Below are 20,924 nucleotides of genomic sequence, written 5' to 3'. Positions count from 1 at the left end.
ATGTTGCATAGTATTAACAGTAAAAAAAAATATTAAGAACACTTTCTATGAACCGTCTTTGTGTACTACAAATTCTGAATGCATTTATAGGCATTCATTCATACAGGCTGTAATAGGAAACCACTGGCTTTTACCAATGTTCAGAGCTAGCCTTGAACTATACATCCAGCCCAAGCCTGGTTTAATCAGGAATGGGTCTTTATAGTTGCATGTCAGGTACACTCTTAGGGGGAAAAAGGGCTCTCTATAACCTAAAAGGGTTCTTCGGCTGTCCCCAAAGGAAAATAAAAATTTTTGGTTCCTGATTAAGAATGTTAGTTCATCCCTTTGGGTTCCATGTAGAACCCTTTCCACAGACGGAACCCAAAAGGGTTCTACCTGAAACCAAAAAGGGTTCTCCTATGGAGACAGGCGAAGAACCCTATTGGAACCTTTTTTTTTCTGAGAGTGTAGTGTCTGGTGTAAGTTCCTCAAATGGTGCATGGGTCATGATCCAGTGGTGAACGCCTAGGTTCTGGCTAGAAATAGGCCTACTGTTTGGTTTTTCCTGTACGCAGGGAATCAAAATTACTTTCGATGAGTCATCATTGTTTTAAACACTTAGGGAACCACAACCCGCTGCTTGACAACAACAAACCCCAGTCAAAATGTGTGAATTCACCTCAGTATTGATATGACATGGGCCGCCTGCCCCACAGACAATCCTATGCACTGTCCTTATATGGGCGCACCACTATCTCCCCTCCTGTGACCTTTGAGCCCGACTCCTATACTTTTTTAGTGTTTTCCTCATTCCCCTCTGTCTCTCTTTCTCTCTGGGACAAATGTCAGACAGACAATGTTTATCCTAGCTGTGCGGATCTTCACTATGCATTCTCCAGCGTGTGCATACATGCGCTGATGTTGTCGTCTGAGTCCAGGCATGCTGTAATTAGAACACTGGAGCAATTTTTTGGGTCTCTCTCCCTCTTTCTTTCTCTCTCTCTCAGTTCATCCCCTGTCGTTCTCTCTGTCAGTGGTTTTTTTTTCTAACCTTTGCCATTAAAGGGTCTTTGAGGGTCTTTGAGAAGGGGTGCTGCTGTGTTTGGGAGAGAGTTGTGTCCATCGATGCACACCCCTCTACCGATCCTATAGGCTATGCTTCCTTTTTCTTCTTGCTTTATTTTGCTCTGAAACTTCTGACTTAGGAGTTTGTGTTGTGAAAGTGAATACAGCCGGTTGGAAGGATGTACTACGTGAAAAAGAAGGTAACTCTTGGTGTTTGATTTTATGTGTGTGTGTGTGTTCAACCTTGTCTTGTATACCTGTGTTTTGCCCAGTTCATTGCAGTAGTAGTGTTTTGATTGTCCAGGGGTTGTGAAGGGAGATCAGGTGGGGAAAGACATTTTATTTTATTTTTTTGAATGTATTTCTCCACAGTATTTCCACACTCCATTGCAAAATGATATTGCTTATATTGATGACTGATAATTATCAGTTGTGTGCTAATCTTCAATCAAGTACAGTAGTTACTGCACGAGTTGGCGACTTTGTATAGACTTTATTATGGCCAGAGGCTTTCCCTCTCTGATTATTGATGATTTTGAGGTTGTCTGTAAATTGAGTATTAGAAGATTGTTTTCTTCAAGCTTTTCCCTCCATGTGCAGGTAGTTTGGCTAGTGATCTGAAGTTTCTCACCACAGAGTTACACATTTCCCCATGGAGATGGCACTGGCAGGCAATTAGGCAGATCACAGATTACATTGATGTTTTACAACCTCACCCAGCCCCCCCTGGGGGGGATACAGGGTGGGGGTCTACACACACATTTGTTTTACTATCCTTGTGGGGACCAAACAAAAAATTCCAATTCAAAATCCAATTTTCTCTAACTTCTAACCCTGAACCTAACCCCTAAGCCTAAAATAGCCTTTTTCCTTGTGGGGACTGGCGAAAGGTCCCCACTTGTTTGAATTTTCCTTGTTTTACACACACCTCAACAATTCCTATCCCTCCCTACCCCTCCAAAAACCCTTCCTTTGAGTGTTGTAACCTGAACCCCCCGATGAGCCCAAAAATCCCTGTATGTCTCTCCAGGTTGGGCCTTACCTTTTCCTTAACAATTTCCTCCTCCCTCCCTCCTCCTTTCCCTCCCGCCCTCCTTCCCTCTGTGCAGTCCCAGTACAACCTGTTGAGCAGCAGCATGGAGGCGAACCTGGGGAGCCAGCGAGCGGCGTCCACCAGCCCCTACAGCTCGGGGGAGAACACGTCTGCAGTGCCGACGCCGTCCCCCTACTCGCAGCCCAACAGCACATTTGACGGCCTGTCGCCGGCGCCAGCTATCCCGTCAAACACCGACTACCCTGGACCCCACTGCTTCGAGGTCACCTTCCAGCAGTCCAGTACTGCCAAGTCCGCCACCTGGACGGTGAGTTTCAGATCATGTCGACGTACACACACGGCAGACATACATGCGCACAAAAACGTTACAAGCTAACGGGAAGGCGAGGGGTTGTTTTGTCTCTGTCTGACTGTCTCTTTCTCTCTCTTTATTCTGCTCTCCCTAGTTTTTCATTTTATTTTCTGTTTCGGTGTCTCGGTCTTCCCTAGACTAAAAGGTCATGTAAAAGTCACAAACTAAAGGTGCTGGCTAAGGTGCTACTTTCCCTGAGAACGGACTGACATTGCTGCATTAGATCAGTGAAGTTCTCTTGATGAGATGGGTTGTTGGCTGCAACCATTCCTGTGACAGGAGACTGATTTGCGGGAATCTGTGTGTTTGACTCTTCATGAGTTCAAAGAGCAGACACTGACCAAACTATTCTAGTATCAGTATAAGACAGTGATCTGTTTTTCAAGTGATTGAGCGTTAGTTCTGTTGTTACATCCCAGAACTGATCTGTTATTGATACCATACCACAAGCATGACTAAAAAGTTCAGTACATACGACTCAATCCAAAATGCTGCCATTTAGGTGCATGCAACACATGTGTCAAAACAAAGTGGGCGTGCAGAGGGGAAGAGATTTTTGTCGGGGGGGACAATTACTTTGTAGCGCCTGACAAATACAGCTCTGAACAACAATGAATGGTTGTACATGTTTAATGATTTTCAATATACTGTAGTAACTGATTAAGAATGTTAGTTCACCTCTTTAGTTTAAAAGTCAATCCTGGTTTGTTTGTTTTTACCTCTTTTGTGCTATCTGTTGCAAGATAGGATTCCCGTTAAAGAAAGTCACTTTCTCCATTAATATTAAGGGAATACCTGGGAATCCTGGGAACATATAAATATTGACATTTGTTTCACCTGAAGAATTATAATGACATGTATGTATTTGACATACACCCAATCCAAACTAAATCGACAGTCTGGGAATGTATCTAAAAACACTTGAAACGGGAGCTGCTGTGATTTGTCTGAGCTGAAAAAAAGAGTTGCCTCCCGAAAGGTGTCGCCCCGGATTGTTACAGAGTTGACCTCTGTTTGAAACGTGAACCTGTGTTTCCTTGCCTGTGGGGGCTTTTTGGCTGTGTCTGTCAAGCATACTCAAGCGTGGGGGACTTTATTCAGGGCTCGATGGCAGTAAGGATCTGTAAAAGGATCCCCCGGCCACTGAGGCGCTGCCTTCTGACCCACCACCGAGTTACGTCTTTCTTCAGCCCTTCTCTTGGCTGTCACCCGCGTCGCTCCGGGGCTCCACTCTGTCCCCACACATAGGCTTCCTCTCCAATGTGTCTGTCAACTGTTCTTTGACACAAGCTTTTCCCCTTACCTGTCTCATGGCGACTGAGGACACACTCGGAAAACACCAGCTCCGTTGTTGGAACTAGACAATTTACAGGGGCCAACGTTTTTTTACATCAGGATAATCTATGGGCCCTTCCTTTGACAGATTTTAGGAGAGGAGCCTACTGTAATTGCAGAATTGGTGTTAGTGTTTGATTTCTTATATTCTATAGTTTGTATGATTGATAGTTGGAATCCATCACCTTATGTTGAATGAGAACAGATGAACTATGTTGTTACAAATCCGAAACACTTCTACCTGAGGACTGAGGTCGGGCGATATTCAAGTAGAGACAGAAAACGACTTGACTGAGCAGCGCACACACAGGGTGATACACACTGAGTAATACACTCCTTACAGGCCCACTGCTTTATTTGAAAAATCACAAAATGGTTGCCCCTCCACTTGATTTGCAATTAAGCTGAGCGATGGGGCTGGAGAAATGTAAACCAACTACTCTCAAATTCCTATTCTTCAAGAATCAATGTGTTTATATAATTAAAGGGGCAATCTGCAGTTCAAACAATAACAAAGAGTTTACCCACCACTGTTTTGGTACAGCTGAAGGACTGCTGTGTAACCATTCTCAAATTCATAGACAGATCTATGGATGTAAGGACTGACCATCTGTGATATCAAAATTATAGTTTTAACCATGTTTTGAGGCTATACAGTGTTTGTTCACAATTATATTGTCTACAAACAATGGAGTAAAACAAGCTTATATTTGGGGGTTCTGATGGGGTATAACAGTTGAAGTAAGTTTGTGACGCATTGGTAAGTTATATTCTTCAAGAATCAATGGGTATACATTTCATTATTTAAAAGTACAAAAATTGATGTACAAATCACAGATTGTCCCTTTGATATACATACAAAAAAATGACCGTAAATATCACAGAGTGGGCCTTTAAGGTAGCACCCTGCACTAAACTGCCTTGCCTTTCGTGTCTGCCTGACGGAACAATTAAAGCAGTATTGTTACCTGAACGCAGTAGTTAGACAGAGTGGGAGAACAATGTTAAGTATCTCGGTGTGAAAATATACCCTGTATTTACATTAATTCATCATTTTGTTTGGCAAATGCTTAGGGGAAAGAAGATGACCTCGCAGAAAAAGTGGATTTGTAAAAGTCTGGGATGATTGTTATAATTGGTCCCCTATTATAAAATATGGAATTAGAATATGAATGGTATCCAACTGAAATATGAATGTTACAAAAAAAAAGTGTTGTTCTCAATTTGTTCTAGACAGACAAATGAAGAATAGATGTTTGGATTCACGTAAATATACAGTGCCTTCAAAAAGCAGTCACACCCCTTGAACTTTTCCACATTTTTACGTGTTACATCCTGAATTTTAATTGAATAAAACATTTAGATTTTTTTGTCACTGGCTTACACACATACCCCATAATGTCAAAATGGAATAATATTTTTCTAAAATGTTCTAAATTAATAAAAAGCGAAAATCTGAAATGTCTTGAGTCAATAAGTAACTCCTTTGTTATGGCAAGCCTCAATACGTTCAGGAGTAAAAATGTGCTTAACAAATCACATAATAAGTTGTCTCGACCGTCTGCAATAATAGTGTTTAACATTATTTTTGAATGACTACCTCATCTCTGTACCCCACATACAGATAATTGTAAGGTCCCTCAGTCGAGCAGTACATTTAAACACAGATTCAACCACAAAAACCAGGGAGGTTTTCCAATGCCTCGCAAAGAAGGGCTCCTATTGGTAGACGGGTAAAAAAAGCAGACATTGAATATCCCTTTGAGCACGGTGAAGTTATTAATTACACTTTGGATGGTGTATCAATACACCCAGTCACGACCAAGATACAGAGGTCCTTACTAACTCAGTTGCCGGAGAGGAAGGAAACCACTCAGGGGTTTCACCATGAGGCCAATGGTGACTTTAAAACATTAACAGGTGTTAATCATTTATCATTCACTCTGTCATTAGGTTAATTAAAAACTGAGGATGGATCAACAACATTGTAGTTACTCCACAATACTAACCTAATTGACAGTGAAAAGAAGGAAGCCTGTACAGAGTAAAAATATTACAAAACATGCATCCTGTTTGCAACAAGGCACTAAAGTAATATTGCAAAAAATGATTTGGGGCAAATCCAACACATTACTGAGTACCACTCTCCATATTTTCAAGTCTAGTGGTGGCAAAATCATGTTATGGGTATTCTAGTAATCGTTAAGGACTGTGTAATATTTCAGGATAAAAAATAAAGGAATGGAGCTTTCCACCAGACACTGGGAGATGAATTCACCTTTCAGCAGGACAATAACCTACAACTCATGAACAAATCAACACTGGAGTCGCTTACCAAGAAGACAATGAAAGTTCCTGAGTGGCCGAGTTACAGTTTTGACTTAAATCTACTTGAAAATCTATGGCAAGACCTGAAAATGGTTGTCTAGCAATGATCAACAACCAATTTGACAGAGCTTGAAGAATTCTGAAAAGAGTAAATGGGCAAATGTTGCACAATCCAGATGTGGAAAGCTCTTAGAGACTTACCCAGAAAGACTCACAGCTATAGTCGCTGCCAAAGGTGCTTCTACAAAGTATTTACTCAGAGGTGTGTATACTTATGTAAATGAGATATTTATGGATTCAGGATTATATCTCTATACTAAGCACCAAGGTCAGTTTAGCATTTTCTCTCTTCTAATGGTTATGGTTTGGATTTGGGAGACAGTAAACTGATCCTAGATCTGTGCCCACAGGCAACTCCTACCCAAAGCACTAAACAAAAGGAGCATTTGTACTCGAGTAGGACAACAAATCAACGAAACCCCCAAGACAGAACATAACAATGTTTGTCAAGTCCATTCGTGGACCATTTGCATCGCAAATGCTTTTTTGGGCTACTAGTAACATGTCAAGCGTGAGTTTCTGAAAAGAAAATAGCTTACCGTCAAGCCGATAGGAATGAAAGAGTTGCTTCTAATGCAGGGGGATTCCCAAAATGGCAGAAGAGTGTGTAACACCTTTAATCCTGCGTCGGGCCCGTGCTTGAACATGAATCGGCTTGGGGATCAGTGTCTGTGGGAGTTGAGACACTGTGTGGTGGACTTGAAAGGGTTAAGGTAGGAGAAGAGGCTGGGTGGTTGCAGGCTTGTGCGGGCCCAGGCTATGGGGAATGGCATAGGGGCATATTGACTTCACCTCCTAGTTTTGGCCGTTACCTCTCAGCTACTGTAGGAGGCACTGGGCTTTGGAGAGATTAACTCCTTAAATACTATGGCTGCTGTTCAGACAGACTTGGTTTGTGTTTGCAAGCAGCTCGTTATGTGTTTAAAAAATGTATTAAAAGGTGACATTGCCACTCCAATGAGTTGCCCTTGCCAATAGGACCTTTTCAATGACACTTTTGAACTTTAAAATGTTCCCTTTTACCTGGACTGATGAGGATTTGGAGTGCTGTTGTGTCTGTGTGGAGAGTCTGTACGGTCTTATGTATTGTAGGCTATAGTTACCATGTTGTTGCCATTTACAGCCCAGCAACAATCTGTCCTTGGGAATGAACATTGAATTGAATACACTAACTACTTGACTGACAGCAGTCATCAGTTTTAGACTGCAGTATTGGCTATTTGAGGGAGTTGACACCTGCTTTGGTTACTGTAGGTGGAATAGAATAGAAGGCACAACACAACACAAAGAATACCTTGTGTTTCATAAAAACCCCCATCATGATTATTCACACTGAACGAATCTACCCAAGATTACTTTAAGCCACTCTATTTACAAGTGATCTCATAGCTGCTGTTATGGGTGTCTTGGGTGTCTGTCTGGTAAACAACACATTATTCTGTATTAGGGATAATTGCTCCCAAGCATGCACCATCCATCCTTCAAATGAGCCCTTTGCCTCCAAAACTTCAAACATTCCTGGAGCTCTCAGAGCAAGAAGTGTCATGATGGGATGAAAATGACATCTAACGCCTCAGCCCTTTTCCAATAACGACCCATCGGCGCTCCCGATGCTCCGACAACGCTCCGCCACTCGGCTGGGTGTGGATTGGGATGAGAAAGGGACAGGCCGGAGCATGCTCTGCATCCCAGCGTGTCAGGAGCTGCTCTTCCCAGCTATTAGCCTCTCACAGTCAGGACGCAGGCCCGAACATGCCCATAGAGTCAGACACCGACCGCACATCCTTTCGCTAAGTCTACCCCATCCACACCACTGCCTGTCTGCATGTGTGTGTTGCCACAGCTTGGTAACACGCACACACACTTGATAATGAGGATATTCGAACACACATTCACACACGTAAACACACATAGAATTGGAATCAATTAGCCACCTTTTCTGGTGTTACATCCTCGCACTCTTTTACTCACACAAATTTCCATAGACACTCTGCATCAGGCTTTGGAGCAGGTAGCTCCTGTTTTGATATGTATCAATCAAAATAGTCATCTATACATGAAGCATATCAATAGGTAAAGGTGTTGTCACTTTTTGTGCATTATATCAAACTCAAACTCTTTACATTAATACATGATACAACATTATACTGGACAAAAATATAAAACGCAACATGCAACAATTTTGAGTTACAGTTCTTATAAGGAAGTCAGTCATCATTGGAGGCAGTTTATGGTAGAGAAATGAACATTACAGCTCTGGTTGACATTCCTGCAGTCAGCATGCCAATTGAACACTCCCTCAAAACTTCAGACATCTGTGGCATTGTGTTGTGTGACAAAACTGCACATTTTAAAAGTGGCCTTTTATTGTCCCCCGCACAAGGTGCACCTGTGTATTGATCATGCTGTTTAATTAACTTCTTGATATGCCACACCTGTCGGGTGGATGGATTATATTGGCAAAGTAGAATGCTCACTAACAGGGATGTAAAGAAATTCGTGCACAACATTTTAGTGAAATAAGCTTTTTGTGCGTAGGGAAATTATATGGGATTTTAAAATTCAGCTCATGAAACAAGGGATCAGCAGTAGATGTTATGTTTATATATTTCTGTTTGTGTATATCAAGTGTACAGAGTTTATCATATAGATTTCAAGCATGGATTAAATCTTGTAGTGGAGATGCTAGACTATCTGCTGACAAGTCATTACCCTTACACACCTTTCCCAGCCAACTTTAGCCACAACTAGCTAACAATCAATGAAAGTAAATGTGGCGTGTGTGCAATTGTCAACATTTCCTGGTCAAATCAACAAAATCAACTCCATATTTAGTTACTTAATTAAAGGTGATTTGGCTGTAAAAAACAAAACAAAAACAACATGCAAACATTCCCTATTCACTTCCATTGATTTTTAGCTACCGGTAGCTAAAGTTAGCTGAGGTTTGTGGCTGTGAAAACCAAATCGATTACAGTTTCTCCTGGCACATGGACTACTTTCAGGGTGAGGAACCATCTAACATCAATTTGTGAAATCTTGAACAGATTGTGCTTAAAAAGGCAACTTTTACCCGGAGCTGTGGAGCCATGAGCAACATCAATACACTTCCAGTAATAATGATAACTAGTAGGTACATAAACAACGCGTCTTTTTAGACTGCAGATATGCATTTAGATTGTTCTGCGCTTGTATAGGTAGGCCTGCAGTTATTCTTAGTGAACAAAATTCTCAATTAATTTGATCCACATTTGGAGATGTTTGCAAGTGCAACAGTAGCTCATTATTCCCAAAGCAACAACCACTTCAAAAGAGACCAGCTGTTCAGTTATATATATATATATATATATATATATATATATATGTTACCCCCAGTCCGCGTTATCAGAAAGCACAGCATTGATTTTCACTGCTACGCAAACGATACACAACTTTACTTTTCTGGGTCACCAGAGGATTTTAGCTCCACAGATAAATTATTAGACTGTATTAGTGATTTAAATACTTGGAAGACTCACAACTTCCTCCAGCTAATTGTTGGAGCCAAAGCACAGAGAGAGAATCTGGCCGCACATTTTAATTCACGGGCAATAAAGATAAAACACCAGGTAAAAAACATAGGTGTTAGTTTAGATTCTGAACAAAATTTTAAAATCACACATTAGGAATGTGACCAAAATAGCTTTTTACCACCTGAGGAACATTGCCAAGGTGTGTCCGTCTCTCTCTCAGGCTGATACAGAGAGACTCATCCATGCTTTTATTACAAGCAGGCTTGACTACTTTAATTTTATGCTCTCCCATCTGGTCTACCCAAAAAAGCTATTGGTCAAGTGCAACACATACAGAATGCTGCAGCACAGGTATTGACCAAGACCAGACGGAGAGCACACAATACACCTGTTTTAAGCTCTATGCGTGTGAGTTATATAATTAATTTGGTTATTAAATATAGGTTTTTAAATCAATCCATGATTGTGCACCCCAATACATGTCAGACATGCTTTTAAGTTGTGTACCCAGTAGGTCCCTCAGGTCCTCTGGCACTGGCCTTTTAACTATCCCAAAGCCTAGAACCAAGAGGCATGGAGAGACAGCCTTTAGTTACTATGGCCCCAGCCTCTGGAATAGCCTGCCAGAGAACCTGTGGGGGCCGAAACTGTGGGCATATTTAAAAGAGATCTTAAAACATATTTTTAACTTTGCTTTTCATTAGGGTGCTTTTTAGTTGTTCAGTTTGTGTCATTTAGTTTGTTATGTTTATAGTGTAGTAAATATTTCAGCTTATATTTTCATTGTTTATTAGTTTTTTCCTGTAAAGCACATTGTATTTATCATTTTTGTTTTTTCCTGTAAAGCACATTGTATTTTCATCGTTTATTTGTTTTTTCCTGTAAAGCACATTGTATTTATCATTTATTTGTTTTTTCCTGTAAAGCACATTGTATTCATAATTTATTTATTTTTTCCTGTAAAGCACATTGTATTTTCATCGTTTATTTGTTTTTTCCTGTAAAGCACATTGTATTTTCATCGTTTATTTGTTTTTTCCTGTAAAGCACATTGTATTTTCATTGTTTATTTGTTTTTTCTTGTAAAGCACATTGCGTCACATTCCATTTATTAAATGTGCTAAATAAAGCTTGATTTGATGGTCAGTGACTTCTGACAGGATTTCTTTGGGTGGATTTTGGTGAAACAAAAGATGATTATATACTTCTACATCTCCCAAATGCTCCCAAACAGCAATTAAAGCTCATCAAATCACCTTGGGGGAATTCACATAGAACGCTATAGAATTTCCACTTCTTATCCAAGAGACTCATTTCTTTCTTTGCCATGTGCGTAGAGAGGGATTCGGGAAAGTGTTGTTGATGCTCATCTATGATTAATGGGATGTGGGATATAGTCGAGGAGGACTGCAGTGTGTTAACGTATTTGGACAGTTAACTGACTTTGCGATAGGCAAGCCAGAGCATGTCCACAGGGATGACAGTATGGCAATTATCACTCGTTCCCCACAAGCTTGTCTGGACCTGCACATATGGTCCACTGGACTGGCTGACTGTATAGAGTTCCGTCTGTCTTCTTCTTCCTCTTCACTCGTCCATCTCCTAGCATGCACATCCTCCTCTCCCTCTTAATCCTCCAATACACTTCTCCATCTCCTAGCATGCACATCCTCTTCCTCCTCCAATACACTTCTCCATCTCCTAGCATGCACATCCTCTTCCTCCTCCAATACACTTCTCCATCTCCTAGCATGCACATCCTCCTCTCCCTCTTAATCCCCCTCAACCTCTTCTTCCTCCAATACACTTCTCCATCTCCTAGACCAATTTTAGCACCGCTTTCTCATTCTATCCTCTCTTGCACTTTATCTTCCTCTCTCACTCAACACCTTTCTTAACTCATTCCTCCATCCACTTATCCATTCACCGATCCATCCATCCATCTGCCCATCCATCTCAGCATTGGGCTTGCTCGTGACTCGGCTTTTCTCGTCTGTGGAACGCCCTTGTCTGTGGAACTCGCTCTCCAGTCGATGTGATATGGGAGTTCCGTACCTTTCAATAAAACAATGATGAATAAGTAGAATAAGTGAAGGGAGATGTGTCAGTGGACAAGTCCAGACATCTCGCTCTCTCAGCTGCATACAGAGACACAGAGAGTGATTTATTGCTCTGCCATGCTCTGAGCTGTGACTGAACCTATCAAAATGATCCCCATCTGCCCAGCACATGTAACTCATATGATGCTTATTGATTCATATGGGCTTCATTTTGTATTCAGTGTGGTTCCAATGACTCAGTATTGTAGATAACCTTGGTGCTGGTGGCAACAACCGGGCTGTGGGTTTGATTCCTGCACGGGCCACAAGCATTAGCTAGAGTAGAACGTATCGATTTGTGTGGGTCGAACCGGAACTTGAGAAATCCATGCACAGAATATTTGCATGTACCATGCACATCAATTGGAAATTTGTGGTAACATTTTAAGTACAGTACACTTATCTCAGGCTAAGTGTCACTAATAATCAATATCTGTTAGAATCAGATTTGGAAATGCTGGTTAGCAAGGGTCGTTTTGCGGGTTCAGAGAACAGTAACCTTTCGACTGCATCCGAGGGATCTGTTAATGCTACTCAGCTCAATCACTGGGGGAAAAAAATCCCTGAATCTGTGAAAATGTTGTGGTTTTGCAGCTTCAAATGATTTATTCAAAGTATGGCTGATCTGTCTGAACTTGCAGGCTAAGGATGGGAAGAGGTGATTTTGTGCCCAAATATTTTGCTTCCGCTTTACGCATACGTCTCAAGTCTATGCTATGGCCGGGGGCGGGCGAGGAGAAGGGATTGGAGTGAGGTGGGTTGAGTGGTGCAGGGTTGCAGGAGGCTTAGTAACGGTATCTCAATATGGAATTCAGAGATTTGTCCTTCTCTGCCCCACCCCCAAAGCTGTCTGTTGGATTCGCCATGGGGGATTTTTGACATTGAACAGCACAGAACAAAAGATGATAGTCTACAAAGATGACGTATTTCCCCCACAGTTTATGATGATGGTGTGTAATTAAAATGGAAAAGTCCACTATTTTCAATCATTTTCACCATGGCCTAAGAATAGAACAAAATGATCAGTGATTAATTCCACTGACTGGAGTATGAACAGCATGTTAATGCTATTGTAGCATCAATGACTAAAGCGTATGGCTCTCTGCATTGAAAACAGTACATGTTTATTTCTATACCAGGGCTTTTGGGAAAAATGTTACATCTGCATTTAGAGTCATTGTAGCAAATCCACAAAACGGTCTTTCCTGGAAGGTTTGATATCCTCAGGTGGATTTTGGGGTTTTCTTGATAGTGTTGGGGCATGTTGAAGCTTGTCCGCTAAGAAACGCCCCCCATTCCCATAAGTTTGGATGTATTTGAACCTCCTTTTTAGTAGGATGACTGCCAGCATCGGTAATGGCAGACGTGCCTGTCAAAGAGTACAAAGGGCTCTTTTCACTTGCACTTATGTACTTCAGTTAGATATCCAAACATTTGCACTGAAGAACTGTTTCAAGTCCTGCTGAATGCAGACTCGCAGTATACATCACTGCCTGGCTATGATAGCATCTTAGCTGAGTATCTCCAATGTAGTTGGTGCTTTCCTCAGTAGACTTGCTTCAATTGAGCAAGCTTGTGATATTGAATATCCGTTTGGAGTTTGAATAGGGCTACAGTTATGATTTGATTGTATTATGTTTGCAGTCCCTACTGAACTCATACTAACTCTTCCATTTAACTTTTTCACACACACGGCTTTTTGAACTGACATGCTTCCCTCCAGGAATTATTACTCACTTTGCTACAACACCTGCAAGTCCAGCCTGGTAGATGGTAATCATGTTCCTTCCAGCAACCGAATAGTCCTTTTATTTATGACATGATGGAGCCAATTTTACAGCCTTCAAAAATACTTAATGTATTTTGCCTCATGTTTCAAATCACTCAATTTGTTCTAGTCCTACTAATCTGACATGATAACCGTGTTCATAACCTTCCATCTCATACCCTAGTAATACCATCACTCTGGTTTGAGAGAGTACATTTTTTTAGACATCACCAATAAATACACTTAACAATAATAGAAATGCAACAATTTCAACGATTTTTACTGAGTTATTGTCACTGAGGATTTGTAGAGGTCTTGATTATGGACCAGGTTGCAGCTGGTGGGGATCTGCTCTGACTCCAACACAGACGGACGGACGGACGGACGGACGGACGGACGGACAGACAGACAGACAGACAGAGAAAGAACTGGGGGAGTGGCGGCAGGTCAAGGAGGCACCGGATGAGCACTAGAGGGCGTGGCAGGAGCAGATGTGACATAAGGAAATTGGTCACCTGAAATAAATTCATTAGGCCCTAATCTATGGATTTCACATGACTCGTAATTCCGAGGTAGGGGCATGGATCAGAAAACCAGTCAGTATCTGGTGTGACCACCATTTTCCTCATGCCGCGTGACATATCTCCTTCGCATAGAGTTGATCAGGCTGTCGATTGTGGACTGTGGAATGTTGTCCCTCTCCTCTTCAATCGCTGTGTGAAGTTTCTGGTATTGGCGGGAACTGGAATACGCTGTCGTACACGTTAATCCAGAGCATCCCAAACATGCTCAATTGGTGATGTCTCTGGTTAGCATGCAGGACATGGAAGAACTGGTCCATTTCCAGCTTCCAGGAATTGTGTACAGATCCTTGCAACATGGAGCAGTGCATTATCATGCTGAAACATGCTAAGACATAAAGGCTCATTCCTGCTCATAAATTATAACTTTTTAAAAAAGCATTATACCTGAAGGATACAAAGTGGATGAGATTTTTGATAAGTAACAAAAAAAATGACACCACAACGGTGACTAGTCAAAAATAACATCCCCCTTATGTTTTGCCCCTCCTCAGTACTCCCCACTGCTGAAGAAGCTCTACTGTCAGATCGCCAAGACCTGTCCAATCCAGATCAAGCTGTCCTCGGCCCCGCCCCACGCCAGTGTCATCCGTGCCATGCCTGTCTACAAGAAAGCGGAGCATGTCACCGAGGTAGTCAAACGCTGCCCCAACCACGAGCTGGGACGGGACTTCAATGACAGTAAGCAACCACACCACCTTGATAGGCATATCAGTTCGTGTCATCGACCCGTATCCCACAACAGATTTGACTCACAACAGTGCTAGTATGATGTGGTTGTTGGACTACCTTAAATGCACTTATGGTATACCGCCCTCATAAGAATGTCTGCTATATGACAGAAATATACAACAATTCTACTGAAATGGCATTTCAATAGGACCTCTGGTCCAAAGAGACTGCTTCAGTGTAGTTTTGGTTTAGTATAAAAATGTAAGAAGGTTTAAATGGATGGAGAGATTGATTGACCTGTAACCCCCCCTCCTCTCCATCCCCCAGGCCAAGCGGCCCCAGCCAGCCACCTGATCAGGGTGGAGGGCAACAACCTGTCCCAGTATGTGGACGACCCCGTCACATGCAGGCAGAGTGTCATGTTGCCCTACGAGAACCCACAGGTGAGTGGCTCCCCTCAGCTAGGAACGCCCACACTCACCCAATACGGTAGAATATTTGTAGGCCACCCTGGTGCTGGACTCTGGAGTGCCGGAGCCACTACTGAATTTTGTCCCAACCAGGCAACACAACCGGTTCTACCAATCACCTCACCAACAGTGATTGGTTAAATTCATCACACCTGGTCTGCCAGGTCTTAAAACACAAATGTTCCATTAAAAACATAATGTGTCTGTATAACACTCCAGGGCCAAGTTTGCCTACCCCAGCAATAGAACATGGTGGTTGGTTAACATTTAAAATCACCTAGAAAACAACAGTCTTTGTACTAATAACTTATTTAGATGTAGTATACCTATTTACAACTTTATATTTTAGTTGCCCATGATTTTGATTGATATGTTCAAAATAGGTCCCATGTCTGACTTTTGCTATGTAACATTATGGCAACACTGCCATCTAGAGGTAATAAAATATACAGCTTATATTTTGTCCCTTAACATTCAGTCTGATGCGTTAGGGCCGGTTTCACACAAGCGAAGCCCTGGTCTGATAAAGGTTGTGTCTTTCAGTCTATTAACTTTGCTTTATTTTAAATGGGAATCTTCAGTGTGTCATCATGGGGGGTTATGATGTGGTGCTTTGGCTATCACTGTCTGGTGATTGGCAAGCTGGCTGACGATTGACTGGCCAGTAAAGGTCTCTCTCTCTGATAGGTGGGGACAGAGTTCACCACCATCCTCTACAACTTCATGTGCAACAGCAGCTGTGTGGGAGGGATGAACAGGAGACCCATCCTCATCATCATCACCCTAGAGACACGCGAGTAAGTCCATGACATTGTGTGTGTGTGTGTGTGTGTGTGTGTGTGTGTGTGTGTGTGTGTGTGTGTGTGTGTGTGTGTGTGTGTGTGTGTGTGCTCATGCCTGTGTGCATGTGTGTGTCAACAATTCACAGCTGATTGAACTGCCTTTTTGCACACCTGTCTCACAATAAACATGCTGTACGCATTCATAGTCAATGGCTCCTGATGAGCCTATATAAATCCATAAAAATCTAGAATGTATTTCAAGTGCATTACTAAACACATGGCTCATATAAAAAGTGTAATAAAAAACATGAGCTGGTCGCACACCCGGAGAAAATGATTTTATGTAGAGGTGCCGACTAACGGCGAATAAACTATAAGCCATAAAAATAAAGAGAGTCGCACACGCTGTATATAAACTCCCAGTAATTTATTGGGTCACCCTGAAGAAGGCACAGTGATGCCGAAACGTGGGTGATTTACCTACACTTTATATATAGAGTTTATATATAGAGTGTGTGACTATTTTTATAGCATATGTAAAGTGTAACAAAATATTTTGATAACTTTAATAAGGGCATACATTTATAATATATTATTTATTACCTGTTGTAAGCATATGAGGCCTTTCAACGCCTTGTAAATTAACGTATGATATATTATGCCTTTCTTTGTTGCAATTAGTGGTCAGGTGCTGGGACGAAGGTCGTTTGAAGGGCGGATATGCGCCTGTCCGGGGCGAGATCGCAAGGCAGATGAAGACCACTTCAGGGAGCAGCAGACCATGAGCGACAACATGTCCAAGAACGACAACAACGCCAACAAGCGCAGTGAGTCGCCCTTCTCTCTCTCTCTCTACACCATTACAAAATGTTTGGTCATTTCGCTTGGGGTGAGTCTGAAATGGCACATTATTCCCTATATCGCGCATCACTTTTGACCAGGGCCCACACATACATACAGTGACACAGATCACAATGCAAACATATACACCAGTGCAATAAAAACGATGCAATAATTTGTGCATATTTATATTAGGAATGTCTTTGTAAAAATCCTATTGCTAATTTTCATGATATTAAATCATTGTTTGTACTCCCAACATTTAGCTTTCAAACAGACCCCTCCAAACATTCCTAGTCCAGGCATGAAGAGACGGCGGCATGGTGAAGAGGAGATTTACTATATGCCTGTAAGATATATTTATTTATTTATAAACTGGGTGGTTCGAGCCCTGAATGCTGATTGGCTGACAGCAGTGGTATATCAGACCGTATACTGCTGTAATTACGTTTATAACCAGTTTATAATAGCAATAAGGCACCTCAGGGGTTTGTGGTATATGGCCAATATACCACAGCTAAGGGATGTATCCAGGCACTCCACGTTGCGTCGTGCTAAGAACAGACCTTAGCCGTGGTATATTGGCCACACCCCCTCGATAGATATACGTCTAATTACTATTTTCTACATCGTACAATAATAGTGAAGACATCAAAACTGTGAAATAACATATGGAATCATGTAGTAACTAAAAGAGTGTTAAACAAATCCAAATATATTTTTGACTTAGATTCTTCAAAGCCGCCACCCTTTGCCTTGATGACTGCTTTGCACACTATTGACATTCTCTCAACCAGCTTCACAAGGAATGCTATTCCAACAGTCTTGAAGGAGTTCCCACATATGCTGAGCACTTGTTGGCTGCTTTTCCTTCACTCTGCGGTCCAACTCATCCCAAACCATCTCAATTGGGTTGAGGTCGGGTGATTGTGGATGCCAGGTCATCTGATGCAGCACTCCATCACTCTCCTTCTTGGTCAAAAAGCCCTTACACAGCCTGGAGGAGTGTTGGGTCATTGTCCTGTTGAAAAACTAATTATAGTCCCACTAAGCGCAAAACAGATGGGATGGCGTATCGCTGCAGAAGGCTGTGGTAGCCATGCTGGTTAAGTGTGCCTTGAGTTCTAAATAAATCAGACAGCCACCAGCAAAGCACCCCCACAACATCACAACTCCTCCTCCGTGCTTCACGTTGGGAATCACACGTGTAGATCATCCGTTCACCTACTCTGTCTCACAAAGACACAGCGGTTGGTACCAAAAATCTCAAATTTGGACTAATCAGACCAAAGGACATATTTCCACCGGTCTAATATCCATTGCTCATGTTTTTTGGCCCAAGCAATTCTCTTCTTATTATTAGTGACCTTTAGTTGTGGTTTCTGTGCAGCAATTCGACCATTAAGTCCCGATTCACACAGTCTCTTCTGAACAGTTGATGTTGAGATGTGTCTGTTACTTGAACTCTGAAGCATTTATTTGGGCTGCAATCCAAGGTGCAGTTAACTCTAATGAACTTATCCTCTGCAGCAGAGGTAACTCTGGGTCTTACTTTCCTGTGGCGGTCCTCATGAGAGCCAGTTTCATCATAGCGCTTGATAGTTTTTGCGACTGCACTTGAAGAAACTTTCAAAGTTCTTGAAATGTTCCGTATTGACTGACCTTCATGTCTGAAAGTAATGATGGACTGTTGTTTCTCTTTGCTTATTTGAGCTGTTCTTGCCATAATATGGACTTAGCCCTATTTGGTAAAAGACCATCTTCTGTATACACCCCCCCCCACCCCACCCCCCCACCCTACCTCGTCACAGTACAACTGATTGGCTCAAACACATTAAGAAGGAAAGAAATTCCACAAATGAACTTTTATGAAGCTGGTTGAGAGAATGTCAAGAGTGTGCAAAGCTGGTTACTACATGATTCCATATGTGTTATTTCATAGTTTTGATGTCTTCACTATTATTCTACAATGTAGAAAATAGTAAAAAAATCAAGCAAAACCCTTGAATGAGTAGGTGTTCTAAAACTTTTGACCGGTAGTATGATATAACTATTATATATACTGTATCATATAACTACTGTATATATATATATTATATGTGTGTGTGCAGGTGCGCGGCAGAGAGAACTTTGACCTGCTGATGAAAATCAAGGACAGTCTAGAGCTGGTGGAGTTCGTACCACAGCAGCTGGTGGACTCCTACAGACAACAGCAGCAACAGCTGCTTCAGAGACAGTAAGTCAGCCACACACCAGCTCAAATATGCATACATGCAAAATGCACAAACACACAAAACACATACACACATAAATACACATGCACACAAACACATTCTCTCTCTCACACACACACACACACACACACACACACAGACACAGGTGCACGCACATACACTTAAACCCAAATACACTCATTCCGTCCATGCATACACACATACAAATATTACACTCTTACACACTTCCGTCATCTCCCTCTCCTCCCCTCCAATTCCCAGGAGCCACGTAGCATCACCGTCCTCCTATGGATCTCCCCTGTCCAACATGAACAAGCTGCACGGGGGCCATGGGAGCCATCAGTCTCAGCAAAACCCCCTCCCCAACATGGGGCACGTGGGTGAGTGTTTGTCAGGGGAATTGGGGGGAATGTGTGTGTGTATATATATATATTACCACAGCAAATGGGTGCCATTAGATAGCGCAGCAGTCAGGATGCTGGATCAGGTTATCTTGCGAGATCAGGATGGTGGAACGAGGCTAGTCATTAGAAGCTACTAAGGCAAACCTCTGAAAAACCTCTGAATGACATCATTCTGAGAGCATTGTCCTATTGATTGCTCCTATTGATTTGTTCCTGTCCCCTCTCCCACAGGTCCCAACATGCTCAACAGTCACCACATGCAGACCAACAGTGACATGAACGGGGGACATGGGGGCGGCCAGTCCATGTTGTCCACGTCGCACTGCACCCCTCCCCCTCCGTATAACCCTGACCCCAGCCTAGTCAGGTACCTCCCCCTCCAATGACACTGTCTTCCTCTCCCACTGACACAAGCCAACAGTCAGAGCCATCTATGATAAATAGATTATAGGGCCTTTTCAGTTTGAGATCTCTGCAGTCGCCATCTTGGCACCAAAAGTTCCTTATATTCTGGTAAGGATTGAAATGGGAATGGTGCTGTCATGACATGTTTGCCAACATGGAGGGTAGTTTCTCTCATCTTCCTTGGTTTCTCTGCCTATAATATGTCCCAGAGCAGCTTAGAATAATTTGGGTCATATTGTTTCTCTCACAGAGAACACAGCCATTTTGTGTACCTACTTCAGCCATTTACATTGAACTGTATAAGACTGTAGAGAAATTAAAAGAAACTGGACAAAAATTCCACCAAGCTTTAATGAATCGTTATTCCATTACTTTGTTCTGATAGTAAGACATTTCTGGGGTTTTGTTGCAATGTTAAGTGAATGCTCTGCTGGTCGGATTTGGAGGAATAGGTTGCTGTTTCACTTTCCTACGGTTTGGGGAGTTGTATTAGCAATACAGTATGTTTACCCATCAGAGAATTCCAATATTATGTTTTTCAAATCTAAATGAACAACTTGTCCATCTTAGCATCTTATTTCCATTAATTCCCTCTAATCATATGCAGAATACAAGAGAAATCGGTATTGGAACATTAGAAACATATTTTCCTAATCTATTAGTGCCTAGCATTGCATTCAAACTAAGACGTTGTTTTGTCATAATGTTAGGGCTTCCATTTTGCACCGTTTGTACCCAGACAAAAAGCAGCATTAGAATGAACATGGTTATTATCGTATACTGTTTTGTACATTTTGTTTTGTTTAAAGTGTTTGTAGACGAGAATTTTATATCCATGTATTTATAATAAAGGTTTTAATTCAACCAAATTGGCTTTTATGAATCTTTAATACAACTGCATGAATTTGATTTGACGGGAAATTAATAACCATAGTCATTGAGAAATTGTTCCATTTGTAATTGATCGTAATATTCTTTGTT

The 20,924-nt window shown here is 41.8% G+C and overlaps 1 protein-coding gene across 2 annotated transcripts in view; it reads left to right on the top strand.

Moving 5' to 3' along the window:
* Positions 1-20,924, top strand: part of LOC139416407 (tumor protein p73) — a 46,832-nt gene that overhangs the window by 22,501 nt on the left and 3,407 nt on the right. Inside the window, exons 1-10 of one of the 2 annotated variants that reach the window (XM_071164991.1) lie at positions 1,113-1,247; positions 2,157-2,408; positions 14,631-14,817; positions 15,136-15,251; positions 15,966-16,075; positions 16,742-16,887; positions 17,167-17,249; positions 19,012-19,136; positions 19,396-19,514; positions 19,770-19,905. In XM_071164991.1, the coding sequence (XP_071021092.1) occupies positions 1,227-1,247; positions 2,157-2,408; positions 14,631-14,817; positions 15,136-15,251; positions 15,966-16,075; positions 16,742-16,887; positions 17,167-17,249; positions 19,012-19,136; positions 19,396-19,514; positions 19,770-19,905 (1,295 nt within the window). In that variant the 5' untranslated portion in view covers positions 1,113-1,226. Of the gene's footprint in view, positions 1-1,112; positions 1,248-2,156; positions 2,409-14,630; positions 14,818-15,135; positions 15,252-15,965; positions 16,076-16,741; positions 16,888-17,166; positions 17,250-19,011; positions 19,137-19,395; positions 19,515-19,769; positions 19,906-20,924 lie in introns of those variants that run through there. The other variant, XM_071164990.1, reaches the window with a different exon arrangement.

This window comes from Oncorhynchus clarkii, chromosome 9 (assembly GCF_045791955.1).
Source record: "Oncorhynchus clarkii lewisi isolate Uvic-CL-2024 chromosome 9, UVic_Ocla_1.0, whole genome shotgun sequence".
Taxonomy (NCBI): Eukaryota; Metazoa; Chordata; class Actinopteri; order Salmoniformes; family Salmonidae; genus Oncorhynchus; species Oncorhynchus clarkii.
Note: the sequence above shows the minus strand (reverse complement) of the source record. Positions and strands in the feature narration are given on the sequence as shown.